Consider the following 26,110-nt stretch of genomic DNA (forward strand, 5'->3'; position numbering starts at 1 on the left):
TAACCACGAATCTAAACCCTGAAATGGCAATAAGTACATACCTATCGATAATCACCCTAAATGTAAATGAACTGAATACACCAAGAAAAAGACATAGAATCACTGAATGGATAAAAAAACCAAGACCCATCTATATGCTGCTTACAAGAGACTCACCTCAAACCCAAAGACATGCACAGACTAAAAGTCAAGGGATGGAAAAAGATATTTCATGCAAACAACAGGGAGAAAAAAGCAGGTGTTGCAGTACTACTATCAGACAAAACAGACTTCAAAACAAAGAAAGTAACAAGAGATAACGAAGGAGATTACATAATGATAAAGGAGCACCAGCATATGTGAAACGAATCCTAACAGAACTAAAGGAGGAAACAGACTGCAATGCACTCATTTTAGGAGACTTCAACACACCATTCACTTCAAAGGACAGATCCACCAGACAGAAAATAAGTAAGGACACAGAGGCACTGAACAACACACTAGAACAGATGGACCTAATAGACATCTATAGAACTCTACACCCAAAACCAACAGGATACACATTCTTCTCAAGTGCACATGGAACATTCTCCAGAATAGACCACATACTAGGCCACAAAAAGAGCCTCAGTAAATTCAAAAGATTAAAATCCTATCAACCAACTTTTCAGACCACAAAGTTATAAAACTAGAAATAAATTGTACCAAGAAGGCAAAAAGACTCACAAAAACATGGAGGCTTAACAACACGCTTCTAAATAGTCAATGGATCAACGACCAAATTAAAATGGAGATCCAGCAATATATGGATATAAATGACAACAACAACACAAAGCCCCAACTTCTGTGGGATGCAGCGAAAGCAGTCTTAAGAGGAAAGTATATAGCAGTCGAGGCATATTTAAAGAAGGAAGAAGAAAACCAAATGAATAGTCTAATGTCACTATTATCAAAATTGGGAAAAGAAGAACAATGATGCCTAAAGTCAGCAGAAGGAGAGACATAATAAAGATCAGAGAAGAAATAAACAAAATTGAGAACAATAACACAATGGAAAAAATCAATGAAACAAAGAGCTGCATTTTTGAGAAAATAAACAAAATAGATAAGCCTCTAGGAAGACTTATTAAGAGAAAAAGAGAATCAAAACACATCAACAGAATCAGAAATGCAAAAGGAAACATCATGACAGACCCAACAGAAATACAATGAATAATTAGAGACTACTATGAAAACCTATATGCTAAGAATTTGGAAAACCTAGAAGAAATGGACAACTTCCTAGAAAAATACAATCTTCCAAAACTGACCAAGGAAGAAACACAAAATCTAAACAAACCAATTACCAGCATAGAAATTGAAGTGGTAATCAAAAAACTACCCAAGAAAAAAACACCCAGGCCAGATGGATTTACCTCGGAATTTTATCAGATATACAGAGAAGATATAATACCCATTCTCCTTAAAATTTTCCAAAAAATAGAAGAGGAGGGAATACTCCCAAACTCATTCTATGAAGCCAACATCACCCTAAGACCAAAACCAGGCAAAGAGCAGACCAAAAAAGAAAATTACAGACCAATATCCCTGATGAACGTTGATGCAAAAATACTCAATAAAATATTAGCAAAATGAATTCCAAAATATATAAAAAGGATCATACACCACGACCAAGTAGGATACATCCCAGGGATGCAAGGATGGTACAACATTTGAAAATCCATCAACATCATCCACCACATCAACAAAAAGAAAGACAAAAACCACATGGTCATCTCCATAGATGCTGAAAAAGCATTCGACAAAATTCAACATCCATTCATGATAAAAACTCTCAGAAAAATGGGTATAGAAGGAAAGTTCCTCAACATAATAAAGGCCATATATGATAAACCCACAGCCAACATCATACTGAACAGCGAGAAGCTGAAAGCTTTTCCTCTGAGATCGGAAACAAGACAGGGATGCCCACTCTCCCCACTGTTATTTAACATAGTACAGGAGGTCCTAGCCACGGCAATGAGACAAAACAAAGAAATACAAGGAATCTAGATTGGTAAAGAAGAAGTTAAACTGTCACTATTTGCAGATGACATGATACTGTACATAAAAAACCCTAAAGACTCCACTCCAAAACTACTAGAAATGATATTGGAATACAGTAAAGTTGCAGGATACAAAATTAACACAGAGAAATCTGTAGCTTTCCTATACACTAACAATGAGCCAATAGAAAGAGAAATCAGGAAAACAATTCCATTCACAATTGCATCAGAAAGAATAAAATACCTAGGAATAAACCTAACCAAAGACGTGAAAGACCTATACCCTGAAAACCATAAGACACTCTTAAGAGAAATTAAAGAGGACACTAACAAATGGAAACTCATCCCATGCTCTTGGCTAGGAAGAATTAATATTGTCAAAATGGCCATCCTGCCCAAAGCAATATACAGATTTGATGCAATCCCTATCGAATTACCAATAACATTCTTCAACAAACTGGAACAAATAGTTCGAAAATTCATATATAAACACCAAAGACCCCAAATAGTCAAAGCAATCCTGAGAAAGAAGAATAAAGTGGTGGGGATCTCACTCCCCAACTTGAAGCTCTACTACAAAGCCACAGTAATCAAGACAATTTGGTACTGGCACAAGAACAGAGCCACAGACCAATCCAACAGACTAGAGACTCCAGACATTATCCCAAACATATATGGTCAATTAATATTCGATAAAGGAGCCATGGACATACAATGGGAAAATGACAGCCTCTTCAACAGATGGTGCTGGCAAAACTGGACAGCTACATGTAAGAGAATGAAACTGGATCACTGTCTAACCCCATACAAAAAAGTAAATTCAAAATGGGTCAAAGACCTGAATGTAAGTCATGAAACCATAAAACTCCTAGAAAAAAACAAAGGCAAAAATCTCTTGGACATAAACATTAGTGACTTCTTCATGAACATATCTCCCCGGGCAAGGAAAACAAAAGCAAAAATGAACAAGTGGGACTATATCAAGCTGAAAAGCTTCTGTACAGCAAAGGACACCATCAATAGAACAAAAAGGTACCCTACAGTATGGGAGAATACATTTGTAAATGACAGATCCAATAAAGGCTTAACATCCAAAATATATAAAGAGCTCATGCACCTCAACAAACAAAAAGAAAATAATCCAATTAAAAAATGGGCAGAGGAGCTGAACAGACAGTTCTCCAAAGAAGAAATTCAGATGGCAAACAGACACATGAAAAGATGCTCCACATCACTAGTTATCAGAGAAATGCAAATTAAAACCACAATGAGATATCATCTCACACCAGTAAGGATGGCTGCCATCCAAAAGACAAACAACAACAAATGTTGGCGAGGTTGTGGAGAACGGGGAACCCATCTACACTGCTGGTGGGAATGTAAATTAGTTCAACCATTGTGGGAAGCAATATGGAGGTTCCTCAAAATGCTCAAAATAGACTTACCATTTGACCCAGGAATTCCACTTCTAGGAATTTACCCTAAGGATGCAGCACTCCAGTTTGAAAAAGACAGATGGACCCCTATGTTTATCACAGCACTATTTACAATAGCCAAGAAATGGAAGCAACCTAAGTGTCCATCAGTAGATGAACGGATAAAGAAGATGTGGTACATATACACAATGAATATTATTCAGCCATAAGAAGAAAACAAATCCTACCATTTGCAACAACACGGATGGAGCTAGAGGGTATTATGCTCAGTGAAATAAGCCAATTGGAGAAAGACAAATACCAAATGATTTCACTCATCTGTGGAGTATAAGAACAAAAGAAAACCTGAAGAAACAAAACAGCAGCAGAATCACAGAACGCAAGAATGGACTAACAGTTACCAAAGGGAAAGGGACTGGGGAGGATGCGAGGGTAGGGAGGGATAAGGGTGGGGAAGAAGAAAGGGGGTATTATGATTAGCATGTATAATGTGGGGAGTGGGGGAAAGGGGAGGGCTTTGCAACACAGAGAAGACAAGTAGTGATTCTACATCTTACTATGCTGATGGACAGTGACTGTAATGGAGTTTGTGGGGGGGACTTGGGGTAGGGGAGAGCCTAGTAAACATAATGTTAAAAAAAAATACAGAACAGTAAAGCCCCACTTTCATTTACACAAAATATGAACATTATTCTTCAATTGCATATGATTATATCATTGTCATTCTTTCATTGCACAATTGTAAAAAATTCTTAGTACCGAAGTTTTTTTGTTTCACATTCTCTGAAGTTTTGGTTTTCATCTCTTTGAATATGCACTTTACTTTTGTAGCTGCCTTGACATTTTTTGGGATAAGTTACAGATGTATAGTGTATTTAACCAAATAAGTATTCATATTTAGGAAATATGAAAAAGAGAAGAGTTGAATGACATTCCATATTGGAACTGGTTTTAGAACTCAGAACCAAAGTAGACATTATTCTTCAGAACCTACTGAAAAATTCAGCCTTTGCTAATCATGCACCCTGCCTCAGATAATACCTGTGCAGAAAATCTTAATATATTTTCTAAAGCTCACATCAGAAGGATAGTTGAATTAAAATAGCACATTTAAGGGATTAGTTGATTACTTAAGAACACTATATATATATCAAAATGGACATCACAAGTGGTTCTTTTTTTATAGAGCATGATTAACCATACACAGAAAACCACAGATAATTCTGGGGTATTTCATAGCACAACTATTTTGCAAGATGTAAGTAAAACTTCATTTAATCTGGTTAATACCTCTATCACAATTAAACTCATAATATTAAGCTGCATTTACATCCAGGTTAAGATCATTCAACAGGAAGTCAAATCTGACTTTTTGTGCTTTAAGCAAACCACACACACACACACTCACAATCAACTAACACAGAAAAGCTCATCATTATACAACTGAATCTTAGGACCTTTACATTTTTTATTAGTTAATCTTTGGTAGCATAAATGAATCTATTCATTAACTGAAATAATTACTGAATAAATCTTTAGAAAAAAACTGCCCAAGGTATAAGAGATAAAGGTAACAGTAAATTTAGTCCTCTGAAATTTGCAACAGCCATCTTCCCATATGGGCATATGGAAAAAAAATATTGTCAGGCAGCATGAAACATTCATTCATAGAAATAGGTAGATTTGCTTTACTATATTGATACTATAGATGTGTTGGTGATTTATTTCATGATTCAAGATGTGCCATGTTTTTACAATAATATTTGCTATGTCTTTAAAAAACTTACAGTCCATGCACTAACGCAAATATATTGGGATTTTAGAAAATGAATGCAATATTAAATGCAATGTACCAAAGCAGATGTAGAATAAAGTCAGACTTCCATAAACCCCTTAAAATGAGAAGCTAAAGTAAAAATTTTACTTTCCCCTTTACTTGAAAAACTAATAGTAAAGATTTATAGTTACAACTCAAACCATAGCCATTCATTTACAAAACACAATGACCTTCAAATATATCCTTGTCAATCTACTGATTCCCTTAAACCATGTTTATATGATGTCAGTACTAAGTTTAGTGTTTTGGGGTGGCAGACAATCTTTCCAAAAATCTAAAATATACAAAGACCACCAAAAATGATTTTTAGTTTCCCTGTTAGATAAGACAGGTTCATTTTTGTCCTGCCCTGTTGAAAAAGAACTGTATTTTAAAACCCTGTATTTCTGGAGTTAGGTTGACTATTTTTAAAGTGCTCTTCATGCAAGTAACCTGAACATTTCACTAAAACCTGGCCATTCTATGGGCATTCTAGAATACCTATTTTTATGAGTGAGTTCCCTGGTTTACTAGTTTCCAGATTTATAAAAGGCTCTAAAAAGCTAATGCAGCCCACAGGATACTTGCAAATACCCTCCCTGGAATTTACAAAGATTGAAAAAGGAACACATTGTACTAAAAAATAAATCATAAGAGATCAGTAATTTTGCTAAAGAATAACATTTCCTTTATTTAGAACAGCCATCATCTGTGGCTAGGAAAATTATTACATATGCAAATATAGTACTTTTATTATCCAAACATTAGAGTAATAAAATAAAATGTAATTAACTAGTTAAGTCATCTAGTAATATTTTATGTATATTAAGAAAAACATTGTTTTAACAAAAAATTCAACATGCTGTCTTGGCTATCATATCTAACAAGGTTAGATATCAAAAAACAGTAAGAACTCAAAAAAATTGAACAGTAATTTGCATTTAATTATAGTATTTTGGTTCTTAGCTATACTTAGTTGCTGCTCACTTCAATCAAAACACTGTACACCATGAGGAGATTTCAAGAATTCATAATGGGACTAGAGAAAGACCTTCTCATGTAATGGCTGGGATTTCCCTCTCCAGATTAAGATGTAATTGGATTCTGCTTTTTGATAATTAATACTGTTGTGAAGCTTAAGTAAGGTAAAATCTTAAAGAAGTCTTCACACATAGTAAGTATTCAGTAAGTATTGGGGGTTTTGTTTTTTTTCTGGCTCATTACTGTTTAGCTTATAGTTATCACTAAGGTCTTTAACTCAAAGAAGAAAAAGTTCATTTTTATAAGTCTAGTCATTCTACATTGTGTGTGAGACAAGACAGTGTGTTTTTTGAGGGGACTAACCATATCCCTAATTTTTGCAATTTACAGGTACATATTATAGGTACTCGGGAAAGATGTGTTGAATAAATGAATGGTGGAACCAATCAATAATCAGTCAATGCATATAGGTATCTCCTTGCATTGAAAAATGTAAGGAGGCACTAAGAGTTTCTGTGTCATATCCAAAAAGAAGTCCACTGTGCTCCATCCCTTTATTTCTAGTGCCACTTGAAGTTAAATTGTGAATTAATTTTAGCCCTTTGTGCCTCAGACTTTCTGAAAATCAAGAAATCCTTTTAAATGATTCATAACCAATGCAAGTATCAGTAAACATTTAGAGAGGACAATAAGTGAATATCTTTTAAATAAATGTTAGTTAACATTGATTTGTGATTAGCAAAATAACTAAAACTCAAATAAATCTCTTATTATACACTTATGTTTAATGCTGAGAAATTAATTTTGACAGGCAAGCAAAAAAAATTTCTAATCAGGAAGTGCTATTTTTCTATAGTTTTTATTTATCCTCTATTATTCATAAGGCATTTATTGTACATTTACTGAATTAAGAGATTTCCGGGCTTGGAACTCACAGGTGAAAATGCCCTGCTCCTGCTCCTGAGGCAGTCACCATTGAGAAAGGAAAACATAACCCTGGACAAGCAATGGTAATGCCGTTAGAATGTGGAAAGTGCTGTAGACACCAATGGGTACATGGATGTTTCCAATACACATTAGCTCTCTGTGTCTATCTTCTTGGTTAAAAACCTGACTCATCTATTCAGTACAACAAAGTATTCCAAAATAGCACATTGCACAGAATTTTTCAATTCAGAGTGAAATTTAACAGCTCTATACTTTTGTGTTCAATTGAAAAAAAAGGGCTAAGAAGACTTACCTATTTCTCAGGAGAATCAAGAGTTTTTGCACTTTCAATTCCCTGTAGGTCTATATGTTTGCAAAAGATTCATGCGAGTGCAAAGTAAAGATTATTATTTTATTGTCTGACATTACAAAGACAAATTTATTCCCAGAATGTATCAAAAAATGTTTTGCCTATAAAAGCTGCTTGATGAGTTTCTAAAAACAACAACAAAATTAATAAGAGTAGCTAAAAAATTCAATGAACCTCATATACTTCAAATAATTCAACTAAGAAATAAGTTAACACTGTTACAGATAATGTACATATTTTATGTTGATAAATAACTATTTGGGCTATTTTATTTTCTATATTTTCTGTGATTGCTAGCTGATAACAGTGAAAAAACTGGAAATATGACATACTAAAAAAGCCACACAGTAAGACTAGAGGCCTGGATTCTGCATATGCTTGATCACTAATTGTTGACAGGTAATCTAAGGTCTTTGTGTATTTTCTATATAGCAAGAAGTTATGAGCACCTAACCTTGCTGGTGATTATATTGAACACCACAGCATACCAAAGATCCATGAGATGTCTCATGAAATGAGAAGGTTCCAAAGAACATAGGTTGAATGTAAACCTCAGTCAATAATTCTGCCTCTAAAAATAAATACACTATTTTATTTAAGTTGCTAAAGTAGGAAATGAGGCACAGAGCTACAGGAAAGAAAAAAAATATATATTATCAAATAAAAATTCTTCATGGAAAGTAAAATGCTGAGTCACAACTAGAAATGTTCTGCTTGTTACGATATTTCTAGATGTTTTTTTAGTTATAGAACATGTATGTATATTTTCCAGATACCAGAAGCTCATAGTAAGCAAAAAAAATTCAGTTATTAAGAAACTTCATGCTTCACTTCTCTTTATTACTTTGCTTCAAAAGAACTCCTACTAGAAATAGACATTCTCCATCTGGATCCAAGTGATGGGAACTGATTTTAAAAATAACTGACTTACACAAAGACTGTATTAAAAAAAATAGCTGAAGTTTTAAGATTTTTTTATTGATAACTTTCGAAGTTCAGATTTAGTCTTGAAATGTATAAAACATGAACTTAGTTTTCTGTTTGTTGGTGGGGTTCTTTTTTAAGTGTTAATGCCTATAATAAATGGCTAGGATTATGAAGGCTAAGGAAATAGCTTACAAGTGGTAGGGCCGAGATAGTCTATCCAGAAATTCAGGCCTGCTCATTTTCCCCCAAAGCACTATCACAGTTACAACTGATTACATAAACCAAACATGCATTAATCATTCATTCATTAAGCGAAAATTTGGTAAAAGCCCAACATATGCCAGATACTGCTGTTAGTGCTACAGTACAGCAGTGTGCAAAGGTGACAAAATTCTAACTGTAGGCTGTCAATGTCCAACAACGGGCTGGGGGAGGAGAGAAGGCTTATTGTAGCAATTGTTACATAATGTACATACTCCTGTCATGACAGATTTCAAACTACCAACCCGACATCACTGAACTTAAGAGTTGAAAAGAGATGTACACAATCAACTTTTGTGAGCCTGTGTGAGCTCCAACACCCCACTGAAAAAATTCCTGCACAAGTGAAAAACACATTCTAGTAGAGAGAGAAAGAAGCAACATTTTAGTCACATATATGGCATATCAAATACCAAAAAGTGTTATACAGAAAAAAGAAGAAAGGCAGGGAAGGTGGGTAGGCAGTGTGGGTAGGAAGGAGCAAAACCCTTAAGGTGGTTAAGGAGTTGTCCAAATGGTTAATAAAGGAAGAGCATTTTAGTGAGGGGTCTCTAGATGACAACAGAGTAAAGTCTTGGTTATTTATTTAATGAATTTTGGGTTTCATCATAAGTGAGTTAGGAAGACATTGGAAGGTTTTTCTGTTTCTGTTTTGTTTTTAGTCAAGAAGTGACAAGATCTCATATTTTTCAAATATTACTCTTGCTGATATTTTGAGAATAAACCATTGGGAGAGGCAAATGTGGAAGCTAATGCAATAATCCAGGCAAGAGGCCATGGTTGCTTGGGTCAGGGTGGTAGTGGACAGAATGGTGAGAGGTGGTGAGATTCCTAATATATTCTGAAGGTAGAGCCAACAGAATTTGCTCACAGATCGGATGTGAAGTGTTTCCCAGAAGATGATTCCAACGATTTTGTTCTAAGCAACTGGAAAGATGGATTTAGCACTACAGAATTAGAGCAGAGCAATTTTGGAGGAAAGACCAGGAATTTGGTTTGGTACATGTATCGTTTGACATGCCTATTAGATACTAAGTGGAGATACAGAACAGGTAGTTGGGTCTATCAGTCTGGTTTGAGGACAGGTTGGGTTGGGGATTTAACCGTGGGAGTAGTCAAGACACTGATAATATTTAAACGCTGGGACTCAATGGGAACACCAGAAGAGTGAATATAAATTTTTTTTTAATTTAGTTAGCTGTTTAACAAACATATTCCAACTCTGTTCTCAGTGTCCTGCAAATATTAACTCATTTAATTCTCCAAACACAAAAAGGTAGGTACTACTGTTTTCCCCTTTTTACAAATAAGGGAACTGAAGCACAGAGAAGTTAAGTAACTTGCCAAAAGTCACAAATAAATAGCTAATAAGTGATAAATTCAGAATTTCCAACCAAGGCTGTTCAGATCCAGAGTTCTTGTTAGAGAAGACAAGTTACCTACAAGGCTGAGGCTTCCAGCACTACAAAATTTATAAGTCAAGGAGATGAGGGAGATCGGTAAATACTATTCATAGCAGGTAGCATATTTTATCTTCCCACAGAAATTTTAAACATGTTCGGGGGACTAGAGTTACCAATTATTTGTTTCTTTTTATACTTCACTATATATTCTACAATCACATATTCTTTTTTACTGAAGTATAGTTGATATACAATATTCTACTGGTCTCAGATGCACAATATAGTGATTCAACAGTTATCGATATTATTAAATGCTCACCCCTTAACTGTAGCTACTGTCAATATACAAAGGTATTTCAGTATTATTGACTATATTCCCTATACTTTATTTTCATCCCCATGACTAATTTATATTATAATTGAGATTTTTTTGCCTCTTTATCCCCTTCATCTATTTCACCCATCCATCCCCATTGCCTCCCCGATAGCAACCACCAGTCTCTTCTCTGCATCTGTTAGTTTATTTCTATTTTGTTCATTTGTTTTGCTTTTTAGATTCCACATATAAGTGAAATCATACAGAATTTGACTTAGTTCTAGGATCAGGAAGAAAATAACAGAAGTTGAATTATTTTTTAAACCTTGTTTCAATGGATGCATGTTATTCCCTATTTGCAACACAACTCATTGAGAAGATACAATGGAAATCACTACAGAAAACCTGAATTGTTCTTTGTTTAGAGTATGAATAGTTAGTTACCCTATAATTTATTGGCCAAAGAACAATTCCTGAGAGTAAAAGGGAACAATGTTAATTATACTATAACAAGAGGCTTAAGTTAGGACTACCACAAACATAACTATAGTAGGTATAGGCACTCCAGGTAGCCTCTTTCTTAAGAAGAGAGCTTGTATGAACAAAAGAGAGCACCCTCTTACCTGGTCCATGAATATTACCTTCTTATTAGTGTTCACTATAGATTAAATATACCTTTATTTGTTGTTATTGTTCTTCAGCCTTTTTACTAACTACTGGTTAGCACTGGGTATCAGAAAACAAACTGAGCACCACCTGCATATTATTATATGTGGGCATTGGAGATATGCTGTACCTGTCCTTAAGGTGAGAAACAATAATAAAGATTTCAGCTATTTTGATGATTAAACCACATTTCAAGGATTTGGAAAGACATAACAATGATGTTAAGTATAAATGAAATCAAGTAAGAAATTGTTATTAAACTGTGATCAAACACTAGACTGAGGCTCAATAAAAATAATTCTCTGTGTTTCTACTCTAACTTAAAACATGGGGAAGAAAAAAATCTACATATCCACTTCTACTTCCTAAGCTTCTCTTAATATTGCATAAGTACTAACTTTGTGTGAAATATATGTAAGATGAAATGCAAAATGGAAATACAAGGGAATATACTGTACCTTGTTTTACCTGTAAGGAACACACACCTGACAAAAGGCAATTTTCACATCCAAGGTTGGTTCACTGCAGTAGTGCAATAAATGGAGGCTCATAAATACCTATAAACAAAGGGGGAGCGTGAATCTCCAAATCACCTAATTTTTCATTATTTAACAGTGTAAACTGTTAATATAATTCAAACTAATACAAGGTGTTATGCACAAAATATATTCAACATAATCCATACCCAGACCACACTAGGTACTTTTCACAAATTGCAAATAGTAAATAAGAAAATAAGATAAAAAATCCTATCTTCTATATAATCAATATTATCACAATCATGAAGATTAAATATAAGTAATTGGGTAGTGTATCCTATTACATAGCACTTTCAGTTCTAGGCATCTAATTTTAAACATCTCAAACATATGCTTAGAAGGATATACATAAGGGTGTTTATTGTAGAATATAGGGACTCCTAAATAAAATGTAACAGAATTATATATAGGACTTGGAATATTTGAATTAAAGCTTAGGGTATCAGTGCAGATAAAATTTTTGAAATGTGATATTGAGTAGGGAAAAAGCAAGTTTCAAAAGAGTGTGAAGATCACTATATTAATATAAATTTTAAACTATACAAAATGATATATATCACTTTTTATGTAACTGTAGAATCAAGAGTAAAGAAAATTGGGTACCTTATTAACATTGGTTTAATCTTCGTGGTAAATACAAAGATTGCAATTATATTATTTTACATATGTTTAAGATGTTTTATAATTTTGCAAAGTTCTAAAGACTGGATAAAAGTCATCTAATAGTGGTAACACCAATTAGATACTGGGTTATTGGGAATGACGAGATAGCAACAGAGAAACCCAACTGAATCTTACTCAGTTCAACAAAGCACAGTTCACTGAATGTTTATTGTGTATTAGCCACAAATCTGTGAGATTAAACAATTTAAAAACTACTGTCATGCAAGACTTCTGTTTCTGACAATATGAATGATTAGCTATCCTGAAAACTATTCTAACTGTACAACTCCTAAAAAGGTCAGATTAAATATACAAAACATCTTTTAAAATGGATAGTGAGCTGCCAAAAAAAAGGCACAAGAAGTTCTGAAAGGCTGACAACCACGTGAAAGGATCTGTGCAGAGAAGTAAGTGAGCTGAGGGTGCCACTCGTCCCCAGGCCATCTGCTGATGTCTTAACACTAGAACTTTTATTTCTAAAGGGCAACATGTAAAGTACAAGAAACAAACCTTAGAACCTACTGTGGGAAGTCACGTGAGAGACACCTGCATTAATCTTACTAGAGGAAGTTTTAAACAAAATTCAGGAGCTAGCAAAACAATTCCAGAAGGAAGGTCTGAATGTCAAGAAAAAAGTTTTACATGGGAACTTGTGCATATTTTTTAAATTTAAGGTAAAATGGAAGGACAAGAATATATAGGACATTCCTGAAGAAGAAGAAAGTAGGTATCTGTTTGTGGGGGTTGGGGAGGGAATTGCTCTATCAGAGATCAAGATTTATAATAAAGCCATAGCAAGTAAAGGTATGTGGGATGGATGCACTAATAGACTTACCAATTAACAGAATACAGAACCAGAAAAAGACATATACATGTTTGTAAACCAGATTATTTTAAAATCTGTGTTGCAGATATTTGGGGAAAGACTAAACTATGCATTAAATCATGCTGAGACACAGGTCATGAATACACCTGGGGTAGTGTAGGAGTAGGGGATAGGGTTGGAAGAAGCACATTACAGTGGGGAGACAATTCTCTATAGGCTCCTCACATTTTTCATGGTTTGCAAACAGAAGCACTAGCTGCCTTTATTCAAGATTTGACTACTTTTCAGTATAATGAAGATAAAATATTCCTTTGGTGCAAGAGATGCCTACTTCCCATTATAAAAGATTTGGGCTCCCTAAGCTTGAAGTTCTTCTCTTATAACATACACTGTACATGCAGTAGTCGTCAGACTTCTTTGAGACACCCTGTGGGAATCGAGCCGAGAGGAACTGGCATGGATGGTAACATTCTTGCTACTGTTACAATGCAAGTAATAAAGATCTTTGTTACTTGCATTTACTTTTTCAAGCTGGGTGGTAAAATCATGCACGTTTGCTTCATTATTATTCTTTAAACCATACACATATGAAATATCTACTATTTGGTGTCTGAAATATTTTATAACAGAACAAAAATTCAACTGACACAAGGAACTAGTGGTCCTGCATTCTCTTGCTGGGCATTCTTGTGTAGGCCCAAATGCCTGGAACCAGAACACTCATAATAGCCATTAATAAAAAAAAAATCTTGAGGAAAAATTCTGAGTAGTGTGAAGCAAGAAGACAGAAGGAACTATGTGCTTGATGATAACATTAAACACTCAAGAAATTCTGGAACTTTTCTACTTTTGGACCTTCTGTTATATGAGAAAGCATATCCCCCATAGGAAAAAAAATTTTACTAAAATATAGCCAGTAAGTAAAAAACAAAATAAAGGAACAATAAAAGAAACACTTCACTCCTTAAGTTTTAATCTATGACATTAACTTACTGAATTTGCATGAAGTATATGCATAATTTTTGCCAGTTTCCTCTACTTCTTTTCTTAAAATTTTCAGCTTAGTTTTGATTCAGGGATAATTTGCCCACAGCAAAATGAACAGTTCTTAAGCGTAGATTGAAGAGTTTGACAGATAGCACGTGTCCAGGCAACTCACATTACAGTGAAGATAAGGAATAGTCTGAAAACTCCTAATTCCCCTTCCTGAGCAATACTCCTTCCCCCGAAAATGTTCTAACCTCTTTCATAACAGATCAGTTTTTCTTGCCCTAGAGTTCACATAAATAAAATCATAACAGTATGCACCCTTTTGTTGGCCTTCTTTTGCTCAGCAACATGCTTTTAGTATTCATCCATTTTGGCATAAATATCAGGAGTTGTTCCTTTTTATTGCTGACTATAATGCATCACAGTGTACTTAACCATTTTGCTTTAGGACATTTGAAGTGTTTCTGTTTCTTTGAGTGTTATTAGAAATGCTGCTGTGAATACTTATGTATTTTTCCAAAATACGTTTTAATTTCTCTTGGGAAAAATACCAAGAGAAAAAATGTTGGATCATGGGATTAGGAACATGTCAAATTTATTAAAAACTGCCATTGTCAACCCCCTGCAGCAAGGTATGAAAATCCATCCTTGCCAACATTTAGTACTACCAGTTTTCTAAATTTTTTCTGGTATCATTAATATAAAATCACATGAGCAACATTGTGGTTACTAGATTCCCACCATTGTCAAGTCCCCACCACATACCCCATTAAAGTCAAAGTCCATCAGCATAGTAAGATGCTATAGAGTCACTACTTGTCTTCTCTGTGCTATACTGCCTTCCCCATGCCCCCCCACCCCACATTACATGTTCTAATTATAATGCTCCTTATTCCCCTTATACCTTCCTTCCCACCCACCATCCCCAGACCCATTCCCTTTGGTAACTGTTAGTCCATTCTTGGGTTCTGTGAGTCTGCTGCTGTTTTGTTCCTTCAGTTTTTGCTTTGTTCTTATACTCCACAGATGAGTGAAATCATTTGGTACTTGTCTTTCTCCACCTGGCTTATTTCACTGAGCATAATACCCTCTAGCTCCATGCATGTTGTTGCAAATGTTGGGATTTGTTTCTTCTTATGGCTGAATAATATTCCATTGTGTATATGTACCACATCTTCTTTACCCATTCATCTACTGATGGACACTTAGGTTACTTCCATTTCTTGGTTATTGTAAATAATGCTGATAAACATAGGGGTGTATATGTCTTTTTGAAACTGGGATCCTACACTCTTAGGGTAAATTCGTAGGAGTGGAATTCCTGGGTCAAATGGTATTTCTATTTTGAGTTTTATGAGGAACCTCCATATTTCTTCCCACAATAGTTGAACTAATTTACATTCCAACGAGCAGTGTAGGAGGGTACCCTTTTCTCTGCATCCTCACCAGCATTTGTTGTTTCTAGTCTTTTCTATGTTGGCCATCCTAACTGGTGTGAGGTAATACCTCTTGTGGTTTTAATTTGCATGTTCCTGATAATTAGCGATTTGGAGCATTTTTTCATATGCCTGTTGGCCATCTGAATTTCTTCTTTGGATAAGTGTCTGTTCAGATCTTCCACCCATTTTTTAATAGGGTTAGTTGCCTTTTGGGTGTTCAGGCATGTGAGTTATTTATATATTTTGGATGTTAACCCTCTTGTCAGATATCTCACTTACAAATATATTCTCCCATACTGTAGGATGCCTTTTTGTTCTGCTGTTGGTTTCCTTTGCTGTACAGAAGTTTTTTAGTTTGATGTACTCTCACTTGTTCATTTTTTATTTTGTTTCCCTTGCCTGAGGAGATGCATTCAGAAAAAGTTGCTCATGTTCATATTCAAGAGATTTTTGCCTATGTTTTCTTCTAAGAGTTTTATGGTTTCATGACTTACATTCAAGTCTTTGATCCATTTTGAGTTTACTTTTATATATGGAGTTAAACAATAATCAAGTTTCATTCTCTTGCATGTAGCTGTCCAGTTTTGCCAACACCAGCTGTTGAAGAGGCTGTCATTTCCCCATTGCATATCCATGGCTCCTTTATCGTATATTAATTGACCATATATGCTTGGGTTTATATCTGGGCTCTCTAGTCTGTTCCATTGGTCTATGGGTCTGTTCTTGTGCCAGTACCAAATTGTCTTGATTGCAGTGGCTTTGTAAAAGAGCTTGAAGTCAGGGAGCATAATCCCCCCAGCTTTATTCTTCCTTCCCAGGATTGCTTTGGCTATTCAGGGTCTTTTGTGGTTCCATATGAATTTGAGAACTATTTGCTCTACTTCATTGAAGAATGCTGTTGGTATTCTGATAGGATTTGCATTAAATCAGTAGATTGCTTTAGGCAGGGTGGCCATTTTGACAATATTAATTCTTCCTATCCATGAGCATGGGATATGTTTCCATTTATTGGTATCTCCTTTAATTTCTCTCATGAGTGTCTTGCAGTTTTCAGAGTATATGTCTTTCACTTCCTTGGTTAGGTTTATTCCTAGGTATTTTATTCTTTTTGATGCAATTGTGAATGGAATTGTTTTCCTGTTTTCTCTTTCTGCTAGTTCATCATTAGTGTACAGGAATGTCACAGATTTCTGTGTATTAATTTTGTATGCTGCAACTTTGCTGAATTCAGATTCTGCTTTCATTGATTCTTTCTATTCTTTTATTCTTCTCAGCTTTATTTATTTCTTCTCTAATCTTTATTATGTCTCTTCTTCTACTGACTTTGTGCCTCATTTGTTCTTCTTTTTCTAGTTTCATTAATTGTGAGTTTAGACTGTTCATATGGGAATTTTCTCCTTTCCTGAGGTAGGCCTGCATTGCAATATACTTCCCTCTTAACACAGAAAATGCTGCATCCACAAATTTTATGGTGTTGAATTATTGTTGTCATTTGTTTCCATGTATTGCTTGATATCTCTTTTTATTTGGTCATTGATTCATTGATTATTTAGGAGCATGTAATTAATCCTCCATGTGTTTGTTGGATTTTTCATTTACTTTGTGTAATTTATTTCTAGTTTCATACCTTTGTGGTCTAAGAAATTGGTTGGTACAATTTCAATCTTTTTTAATATACTTAGGCTCTTTTTGTGGCCTAGTATATGATCTATTCTTGAAAATGTTCCATGTGCACTTGAGAAGAATGTGTGTTCTGTTGCTTTTGGATGGAGTGTTCTGTAGATGTCCGTTAGTTCAATCTGTTCTAATGTATTGTTCAGTGCCTCTGTGCCCTTAATTATTTTCTGTCTGGTTGATCTGTCCTTTGGAGTGAGTTGTGTGTTGAAGTCTCCTAAAATGAATGCATTTCATTCTATTTCCCCCTTTAATTCTGTTAGTATTTGTTTCACATATGTAGGTGATCCTGTGTTGGGTGCATAGATATTTATAATAGCTATATCCTCTTGTTGGACTGACCCCTTTATCATTGTGTAATGTCCTTCTTGGTGTCTTGCTACTTTCTTTGTTTTGAAACCTATTTCATCTGATACAAGTACTGCAACTCCTGCTTTTTTCTCCCTATTAGTTGCATGAAATAACTTTTTCCATCCCTTTACTTTCAGTCTGTGTATGTCTTTGGATTTGAAGTGAGTCTTGTAATCAGTATATAGATGGGTCTTGGTTTTTTATCCATTCAGTGACGTTATGTCTTTTGATTGATGCATTCAGACCAGTTATATTTACGGTGATTATCATTAGCTTTGTACTTATTGCCATTGCAGGCTTTAGATTCATGGTTACCAAAGGTTCAAGGGTAATTCCCTTACTATCTAACAGTCTAATTTAACTCACTTGGTATGCTATTATAAACACAACCTAAAGGTTCTTTTTTTATCCTCCTTTTTTGTTCCTCCTCCATTCTTTATATGTTAGGTATCATATTCTGTACTCTTTGTCTATCCCTTGATTGACTTTGGGGGTAGTTGATTTGATTTTGCATCTGCTTAGTAATTAATTGTTCTTCTTTCTGTGCTGTGGTTTTATTTCCCCTTGTGACAGCCATTTCGCCTTAGGAATACTTCCATCTATAGCAGTCCCTCCAAAATGCACTGTAGAGGTGGTTTGTGGGAGTTAAATTCTCTCAGCTTTTGCTTCTCTGAAAATTATTTAATCCCTCCTTTTAATGTAAATGATAATCTTTCCAGATAGAGTATTCCTGGTTCAAGGCCCTTCTGCTTCATTGCATTAAATATATCATGCCAGTTCCTTCTGGGCTGTAAGGTTTCTGTTGAGAAGTCTGATGATAGTCTGATGGGTTTTCCTTTGGATGTTATCTTTTTTCTCTCCCTAGCTTCTTTTAAAAGTCTGTTCTTATCTTTGATCCTTGCCATTTTAACTATTATATGACTTGGTGTTGTCTTCCTTGAGTCCCTTGTGTTGGGAGATCTGTGCACCTCCATGGCCTAAGTGACTATCTCCTTCCCCAGATTGGGGAAGTTTTCAGCAATTAACTCCTCAAAGACACTTTCTATCTCTTTTCCTCTCTCTTTTTTTCTGGTACCCCTATAGTGGGACACACAGGTCTCTCGTTCTTTCATCCTTAGAGATCCTTTTTTCTCTCTGTGCCTCAGCTTCTTTGTATTCCTGTTCTCTAATTTCTATTCCATTTACCATCTCTTCTACTATATCTAATCTACTTTTAAATTCCTCCATTGTATGTTTCATTTCAGGTATGGTATTTCTTAATGGTTGAATCTCTGTCCTGAATTCATCCATGAGTTTTTGAATATTTTTCTGTACCTTCATGAGCATGTTTATGATTTTTATGTTGAACTGTCAGGAAGACTGGTGAGTTCAGTTTCATTTGGCACTTTTTCTCGTGTTTATGAGATTTTCATTTGAATCGTGTTCCTTTTACATTTCATATTTGTATGTGTCACCCTCTAGTGCTCAGAAGCTCTAGTCTCTGGAGCTTCTCAGCCCCTGGAGTGATATCAGGCATTGCAAGGGAGTGGCGCTGGTACCTGGGTGGAGGGAAGAGATGTTTCCTGCTTCCCAGCTGCAGTGCCTGTCTCCACTGTCAGAACAAGTGGGCCGAGCACACAGGTGTCAGTCTCTGCACTTTGTGTCTGTAGTTGCCGTAGTGGCAGCCTCCGTCTGGCCAGCCTGGTGCCAGAGCAGGGACTGCCTGTTTGGGAGCCAGTGCCGGCAGGTCAGGAGGAGGCACAGCAGGTTGTGTATCACAGTGGGGGTCCTGGGAGCTGAGCAGCCAGCCAGGCGGATGGAGTGCCTGAAGCTCCTGAAAGTTCCCAAGTGCTGAGCAGAGCATGCCTAGACAACCTTGTCCATCTATCCCTTCTACTGCACAGCAAGCTCTGTGCAAACCCTGCCCCTTTAGCAGCCCTCTCCCTGCTAGGAGGCCTCTCAGACCACCTGCCTTTCCTTTTTCCCAGAGTTGCCAGATGTGGATCCCTGTCCTCCACAAACAGCTGAAATCTCTGTCTCTCTAACCCCACTAATCTCCAGAGCACCACGCAATCTAGGTTTGTGCTTCCAAAGAAGATCTCCAGGGTTGGGTGTTCAGCAGTCCTAGACTTCCACCCTATCCCTGCTCCATTTCTCTTCCTCCTGCCAATGAGCTGGGGTGGGAGAAGGGCTTGGGTTCTGCCGGATCAAGGCTTTAGTACATTACCCTGTTTCGTGAGGGCTGCTCTTTTCTCCAGGTGTATGCAGTCTGGTGCAGCCTTCTTTCCTGTTGCTCTTTTAGGATTAGTTGAATTAACTGTATTTTCATATTATATGTGCTTTTGGGAGGAGTTCTCTACCTCACCTCTCATGCCGCCATCTTGAATCTCTCTCCAGTTTTTTAAATTTTAATCATCATAATGGGTGTTTAATATCTCATTATGGGCTTATTTTTTATTTCCCTGATGATTAATGATATTGAGACATTTTTGCAGCTGTTTATTGGCCATTTATTTTTCTTCTTTTGTGAAGTACCTTTTCAAGTTTTTTGCCCATTTGGTGATGGACTGTGGATAGAGGCAGGAGGTTGTCTTTTTATTACAAGTTGTAGAAATTATCTCTATCAGATAAAAGTTTTCTGTCTGACACATGTATTATGAATGTTTTCTTTCCATTTGTAGCTTGTATATTCAGCTTAATAATGCTGTCTTTTAGTTAGTAATACTTAATTTTTATGAAATTTATTTTACTATTTAATTTTCTTTTATTATTAGCGTTTTCTTGGTTCTGTCAGAAGATCTTTGCCCACACCAAGTTCATGAATATATCCTTCTACATCTTCTTCTTGAAGCTTTACATTGTTAATTTGACTTTTAGGTCTATGGTCCATCTCCAATTAACTTTAATCCATAGTGTAATGTATATGTTGAGCTTCATTTTTTCCTTATGGAAAACCAGTTTTTCAAGCATCCTTGGTGAACAGACTTTCTTTTTGAGTTGCCTTGTTACCCTGGTCAAAAAAATCAATTGACTGTACAAGTGTGGGTCTATTTCAGGACTCTATTCTGCTCCCTTGATCTGTTGTCTCTCTTTACCCCAACACCATCCTGTTTTGATTACTGTAGTTTTACAATAAGTCTTGAAATTAGGTAAGTCCTCCAATTTTTTTCTTCTTTTTATTTTGGGGACTATTCTAAGTCTTTTCATTTCCACATGAATTTTAAAACCAGCTTGACATTTAAGAAAAAAAAATGGGAATTTTCACAGAGACTGCATTACAGCTTAGATCACACTGGGAAAAATTAATATCTTAAAAATAGTGTATGTTTTTATCTATGATCATTGTCTATTTGCCCACTTTAGTTCTAATTTATTTCAGAAATATATTTTTCTGGTTTATACTGTGTAATTTATATACGTTTTTCTTTAAGTTTATTCTTCAGCATTTATATTTTTTGATGGCAGTGTAAATGGTATATTTTTAATTTCTAGTTTCCAAAATGCTCATTTCTAAAAATAAAGCTGAAATTTGTAAATGATCTTCTATTCTATGACACTGATAAGTTCACTTACTAAATCTAGTAAATATTCTGTGGATTGTTTAGGATTCTTCCTATACACAGAAAAGTTGTCTGTAAGTGAACTTTCTACTTTTTCCTTTCCAATCTGCTTTTTCTTACCTAATTGCCCTGCTCCAGTACAATGTTGAATAGAAGTTATGAGATGCTGAAGATCTCTGCCTCTTAACACTTATTTTCTTCCTTTTAATTTTTAATGATTGTTTTAGAGTTTATAATATCATTTATCATTTTTTTATCTAGGTTCAAATATTACTCCACTTCACATACAGTGTAAGAAACTTACAATAGCATAAGTTTTCCTCTCTAGTCCTTTGGTAAGAAACTTACAAAAGCATAAGTTTTCCCATCTAGTCCTTTGAGGTATTGTTGCCATATATTTTACTTACATATTATTTTATAAACCCTATAACTCTTGAATCTTTCCTTCTCTCTTCTCATAGCACTTTGTTCATACTTTTATTATAAATATCTTATAATATTGTAATTGTATGTTCATACATAGCTTCCATACTACATTATGACCTCAGGAAGAGTATGTTTTATTCACATTCACAACCTCAGGGCCCAGCACTACTCCTAGTATATAGCTAATGTAGAATAAATATTTACTGAATAATAGGTGAATCAAATGAAAAATAGCTTATTTCCTTATCTTAGCACAAATCTAAATATTTTCATTATCTCCTTGTATGAGACTTGAGAATTTTCAATAAACTTGCTACTAACAAATTAGTAATGAGAAATGTGCAGTAGTGGAAATATGGAAGAGTCCAGCACAGATGACCTCAGAAATGCTACCCAACAGCACTATTTTATTTCTACACTGCTGAACTAATAATCTTGCTATGTAAAACAAGCATGCTGACCTTTTTTGCATTATAAAGACTCCAAATGTAGCACCATGACTAAGTCACCAAGTCACTGTGGAAACTTCTTGTTCCATAAAGGGACATTAAAAGAAAAGAATGTTCAGTATGATAATCCCAGTGAAATACAGAAATTTAGTTTGGTAATTATATTTCCTGATAGCATGGCAGAGAACATTTGGCACCATTGCATAGAAACAACATAAATGGCCAGGACATTATCTCAATATTAGGCTAATGTAGAACTAGTGACAATATCTTGGTGCAATATAGGATCCGTGCATAGCTTGTAAAAGGAGGGGTGATAATTTGGGAAGTTTGATACTTTCAGTTACTAGTTGTTCTTCTGGGAAAAAGCCCACATGTGAATTCCTTGCTATGTACTACACTGAGTTTCTCCTTATTACATGATTACATGAGTTAATGGTTACTCTGAGCAAAGCAGTAGAACAAGTTGTGTGAATAAGATATATTTAAGGATTTTTTTAGTTGGAACTGGTGCATAGCAGTACTTACAAAAGAATGTAACTATGATGTGTTTTAATAGCTTTGATCAATACTTAAATTCTTTCGTATGTGAGATGTGCCAACTAAACCACAGGAGGTTTGAGAAGCTTCACAGATGCAAAAAATGAAATTGTTCTGGGCAGCTCCAGGCTTTAACGGTTTGTCACTGAAATGCAATATATGCAAAGGAAAACCAAATGAACAACTGATTACAAAAAAAATTTTAAGGTTCAGCAGTTTCCAAGTTGAATAGATACACAACACTCATTATTTATAAATAATACTTGTATTTATCATACATCAGATTTATTATAAATGACTCTTAACAGTCTGCAAGCATATGTATACAATTAGAATACAAAGTCATTGCTAATTACAAAAGAACACTGTCTCTTCTGTGCCCAAAAGGATTCTCCCAACGACATGCAAAAAGAACAAAAAGTAAATATACCTTGAAACTAGTAATTGTCTATTCAAGTGCTAATATGGAAAATGGAATTTAATTTCATTTTCTATTAAGAATTGTGCATACGCTTACTTTAAGATATGCACATAAATCCTTAGATACATGGACTATCATTTAGACCAGGTATTAGCAAACTGTGGCCCATGGACCAAATTCAACTCACCACATGTTTTTGCAGATTAAATTTTATTGGAACATCACCTTCCATAGTTCACATATTGTATATGACTGCTTTCATACTATAATGGCACAACTGAGTAATTATAACAGGGACAATATGGCCTGCAAACCCAAAAATATTTACTATCTGATCTTTTATAGAAAAAGGTTGATGACCTCTGATTTAGAGCATTCTACCTGAACAACTAGGAGCACATCATTAACGTCAGTATAAAGGCAAAAATAACTTAAAATGTCTCTAAACATAAGTATGTAAATATATAAAATAATTTCTAATAAATACTATCTCCTTTCAAGGAATCTGCTTATCTACATCTAAAAGTTAAGTATCTCTTAAAATACTGTCGATATAACAAGATAATTGCAACCACAGAAATCCTTTTATGAGCTTACATAGCAGGAGTAAAGCAATAGATAGAGACCAGAATGCAAGAGATGGGAATGAGGCAAATGCATAAGAAGCAGAGTGGAGTGTTAAGAGAGAGAACATATAAAATAAGAGATGTACAAAAGGTGATATTCACCACTTTAAGAAGAGAAGAATTATAATACATACAAACATTTTTAAGCTTATTAAATTTTGGACATACAGCACTGTTTCTGGTCCTCGAAATCTGGTAGAGTTAGCTAACATGAAAATTCTTATATCACAAAATTCTAGATGAGCTGGGTAAACTGTATAAAAAGTTGTTAATGAGCAGCTAGATTTACATTTTGAAAATGATGTTCTGAACTGGCTTCTGTAATCAGTTTGCAAAGCAGATTGTGTACATCTGCTCCCAACTCCATGCTTCATGACACCACTGTAGTAATTGAAAATTGGCTGTGGTGGGAATATTTACACCATGGAAATTGGCAAATTCTACAAGCCAGAGAACTTTCTTTCAGAGAACTGGTGATTAAACGTTTATCAGCACACCATGAAGTTACCAGGTACCAGAAATGAAAGATGAGAGAGAAAGATGAATCACACATTTCCAGACATATCACAAGGAAAGGAAACACCACAGGTTAGAATTATCAGATACTATAAAAAACATATATTAACACCGTAAGAACTATACTGATGAAAATAACTGGGAAGACCATAAGTAGGGATGAGTAAAATAATTAAAGAATCAGTAAATAAGGAATAAGTGTTATAAGAAAGAAGCTAGCACTATGATAAGAAAATGGATAGATTTGAAAATGAACTAAATGGAAGTTATGGGAAAGTAGCTTTTAAATTATAAGTTGGTTAAGAAGAAACACTTGGGATAATGAACTGGGAGGAAATTCACAGGAATTTATTACAGAATCATAAAGAGATGGAAAATACAAAAGACTGAGAGGTATAGACAATGGAAAAAGAAGGTCCAAAATAAATACAACAGGAGTTCCAGAAGGAATGACAAGGGGAAATATTTGAAGTGATAATGACAGTTTATTTTCCTAAACAGCGAAAAAACATAATGAAGTCCTTAGTAGGATAGATAAGAATAAACCCATGCCTAGAAACACTGTGTACTGTAGAACAGCCAACACAGTGATAAAATCTTAGAAGCAACTAGAGAAGAATGAGAATTTCCATTAAAGAATAATTGCACTGAAGGAAGATTTATGAGTATAAAATAAAGTATTAAAGTAGAAAATGGTACTAAAATACGAAACAGAACCAACATGATAAGAATAATAAAATATACAAACAATAAAAGATCACCTTATTATCAACACACAATGGAAAGTAATATTTTCTAATTTTGAGGATATAGACATAGTATGATTTGCAACCAGTTGGGAGAAAACTAATTAACATTAGAGGTCACCCTTTTCCCTTCACCAAGTGATTAATCAGTACAACAAAATAGTTACAATACAAAAAAAAAAGGTTTTCAGAATAACAGCAGAGAAATGATAATATATATACTGTTTTACATATCAAGTTGTTGAAATTTTGATGATTAATATTCAAAGCAGAGAAATAGACCTACCCTATTTTCTCCCCAGACATTAATATCTCCCAATACCTCACTTCATTCATGTCTGCACAATATGAAATAAGCACAAAAATAAATATTTGTTGAATGAATTATTAGATGTTTCAAATAAAAATTGGTACAAAGTTTGGGGGGTAGCTTCACAACAGGATATCAAATGCCTAAAATTGCCTTTTAAATAATTCCATACCTAAGAATTTATGCTAAAGAATATAACCAAGTATCTGTACAAAGATCAATCTATATGAATGTTCACCACAGCATTATTATAGTAAAATAATTGGAAAACTATATTTTCAATAAAAAATGGATTAATAAAATAATTATTGCAAAAACATATAATTTCATTTAGCCACTATAAATTATAATGTGGATAAATGTTCACAGTATATTATAAAGTAGAAAAACATAACAAAATATATTACAATGTTTGTAGTATTTTAGAAACTAAATAGATATGAATACAGTTTTATAGAGATAGAAATGTACACATATTTATTACTTTGTATTTTCCAGTTTTATAACGAACACTACATCTTTTTAATATGGAAAAATGCTATCACAGTAAATGGTAAAATCATAGAGACAAAGTTTTGAACTGAAAGCCTGGTAAGCATCTAAACAAATTATTTTCATAGGTAAGAAACTTAAGGTCTAATGGTAAGTGGTTAGGAAATCTCCCAAATTTATATATTTATTACTGAGGCAATAAGGACTCAGATCCAAATGTCTCAAATGCTATGCAGTAAACACAAATTAAATTTCTCAAAATGTTGGAAAGCAAACATTTTAATTATATTAGAAATGGTCTCTCAGAAATTGACTTTTTCTAATTGTTCCTAAAATTCATGTATATGCTGCCTGAACCTAAACACAGTATTTTACTTATTTTTCTAAAATACCCTGTACAGAATTATACTGGATAGAGAAACAGAAGTTTCTCCAT

General features: G+C 34.6%; 1 protein-coding gene across 7 annotated transcripts in view; it reads right to left on the reverse strand.

Moving 5' to 3' along the window:
- The window catches only part of MAPK10 (mitogen-activated protein kinase 10), a 341,790-nt gene that overhangs the window by 158,836 nt on the left and 156,844 nt on the right, over window positions 1–26,110 (reverse strand). For 5 of the 7 annotated variants that reach the window (XM_036906329.2, XM_036906326.2, XM_057502418.1 and 2 more), the window contains exon 3: window positions 11,613–11,684. The exons of 1 other annotated variant lie outside the window; for it this stretch is intronic. In XM_036906329.2, the coding sequence (XP_036762224.1) occupies window positions 11,613–11,678 (66 nt within the window). In that variant the 5' untranslated portion in view covers window positions 11,679–11,684. Of the gene's footprint in view, window positions 1–11,585; window positions 11,685–26,110 lie in introns of all 7 variants that reach the window. One more of the 7 variants, XM_036906330.2, reaches the window with a different exon arrangement.

This window comes from Manis pentadactyla, chromosome 5 (assembly GCF_030020395.1).
Source record: "Manis pentadactyla isolate mManPen7 chromosome 5, mManPen7.hap1, whole genome shotgun sequence".
NCBI classification, from domain to species: Eukaryota; Metazoa; Chordata; class Mammalia; order Pholidota; family Manidae; genus Manis; species Manis pentadactyla.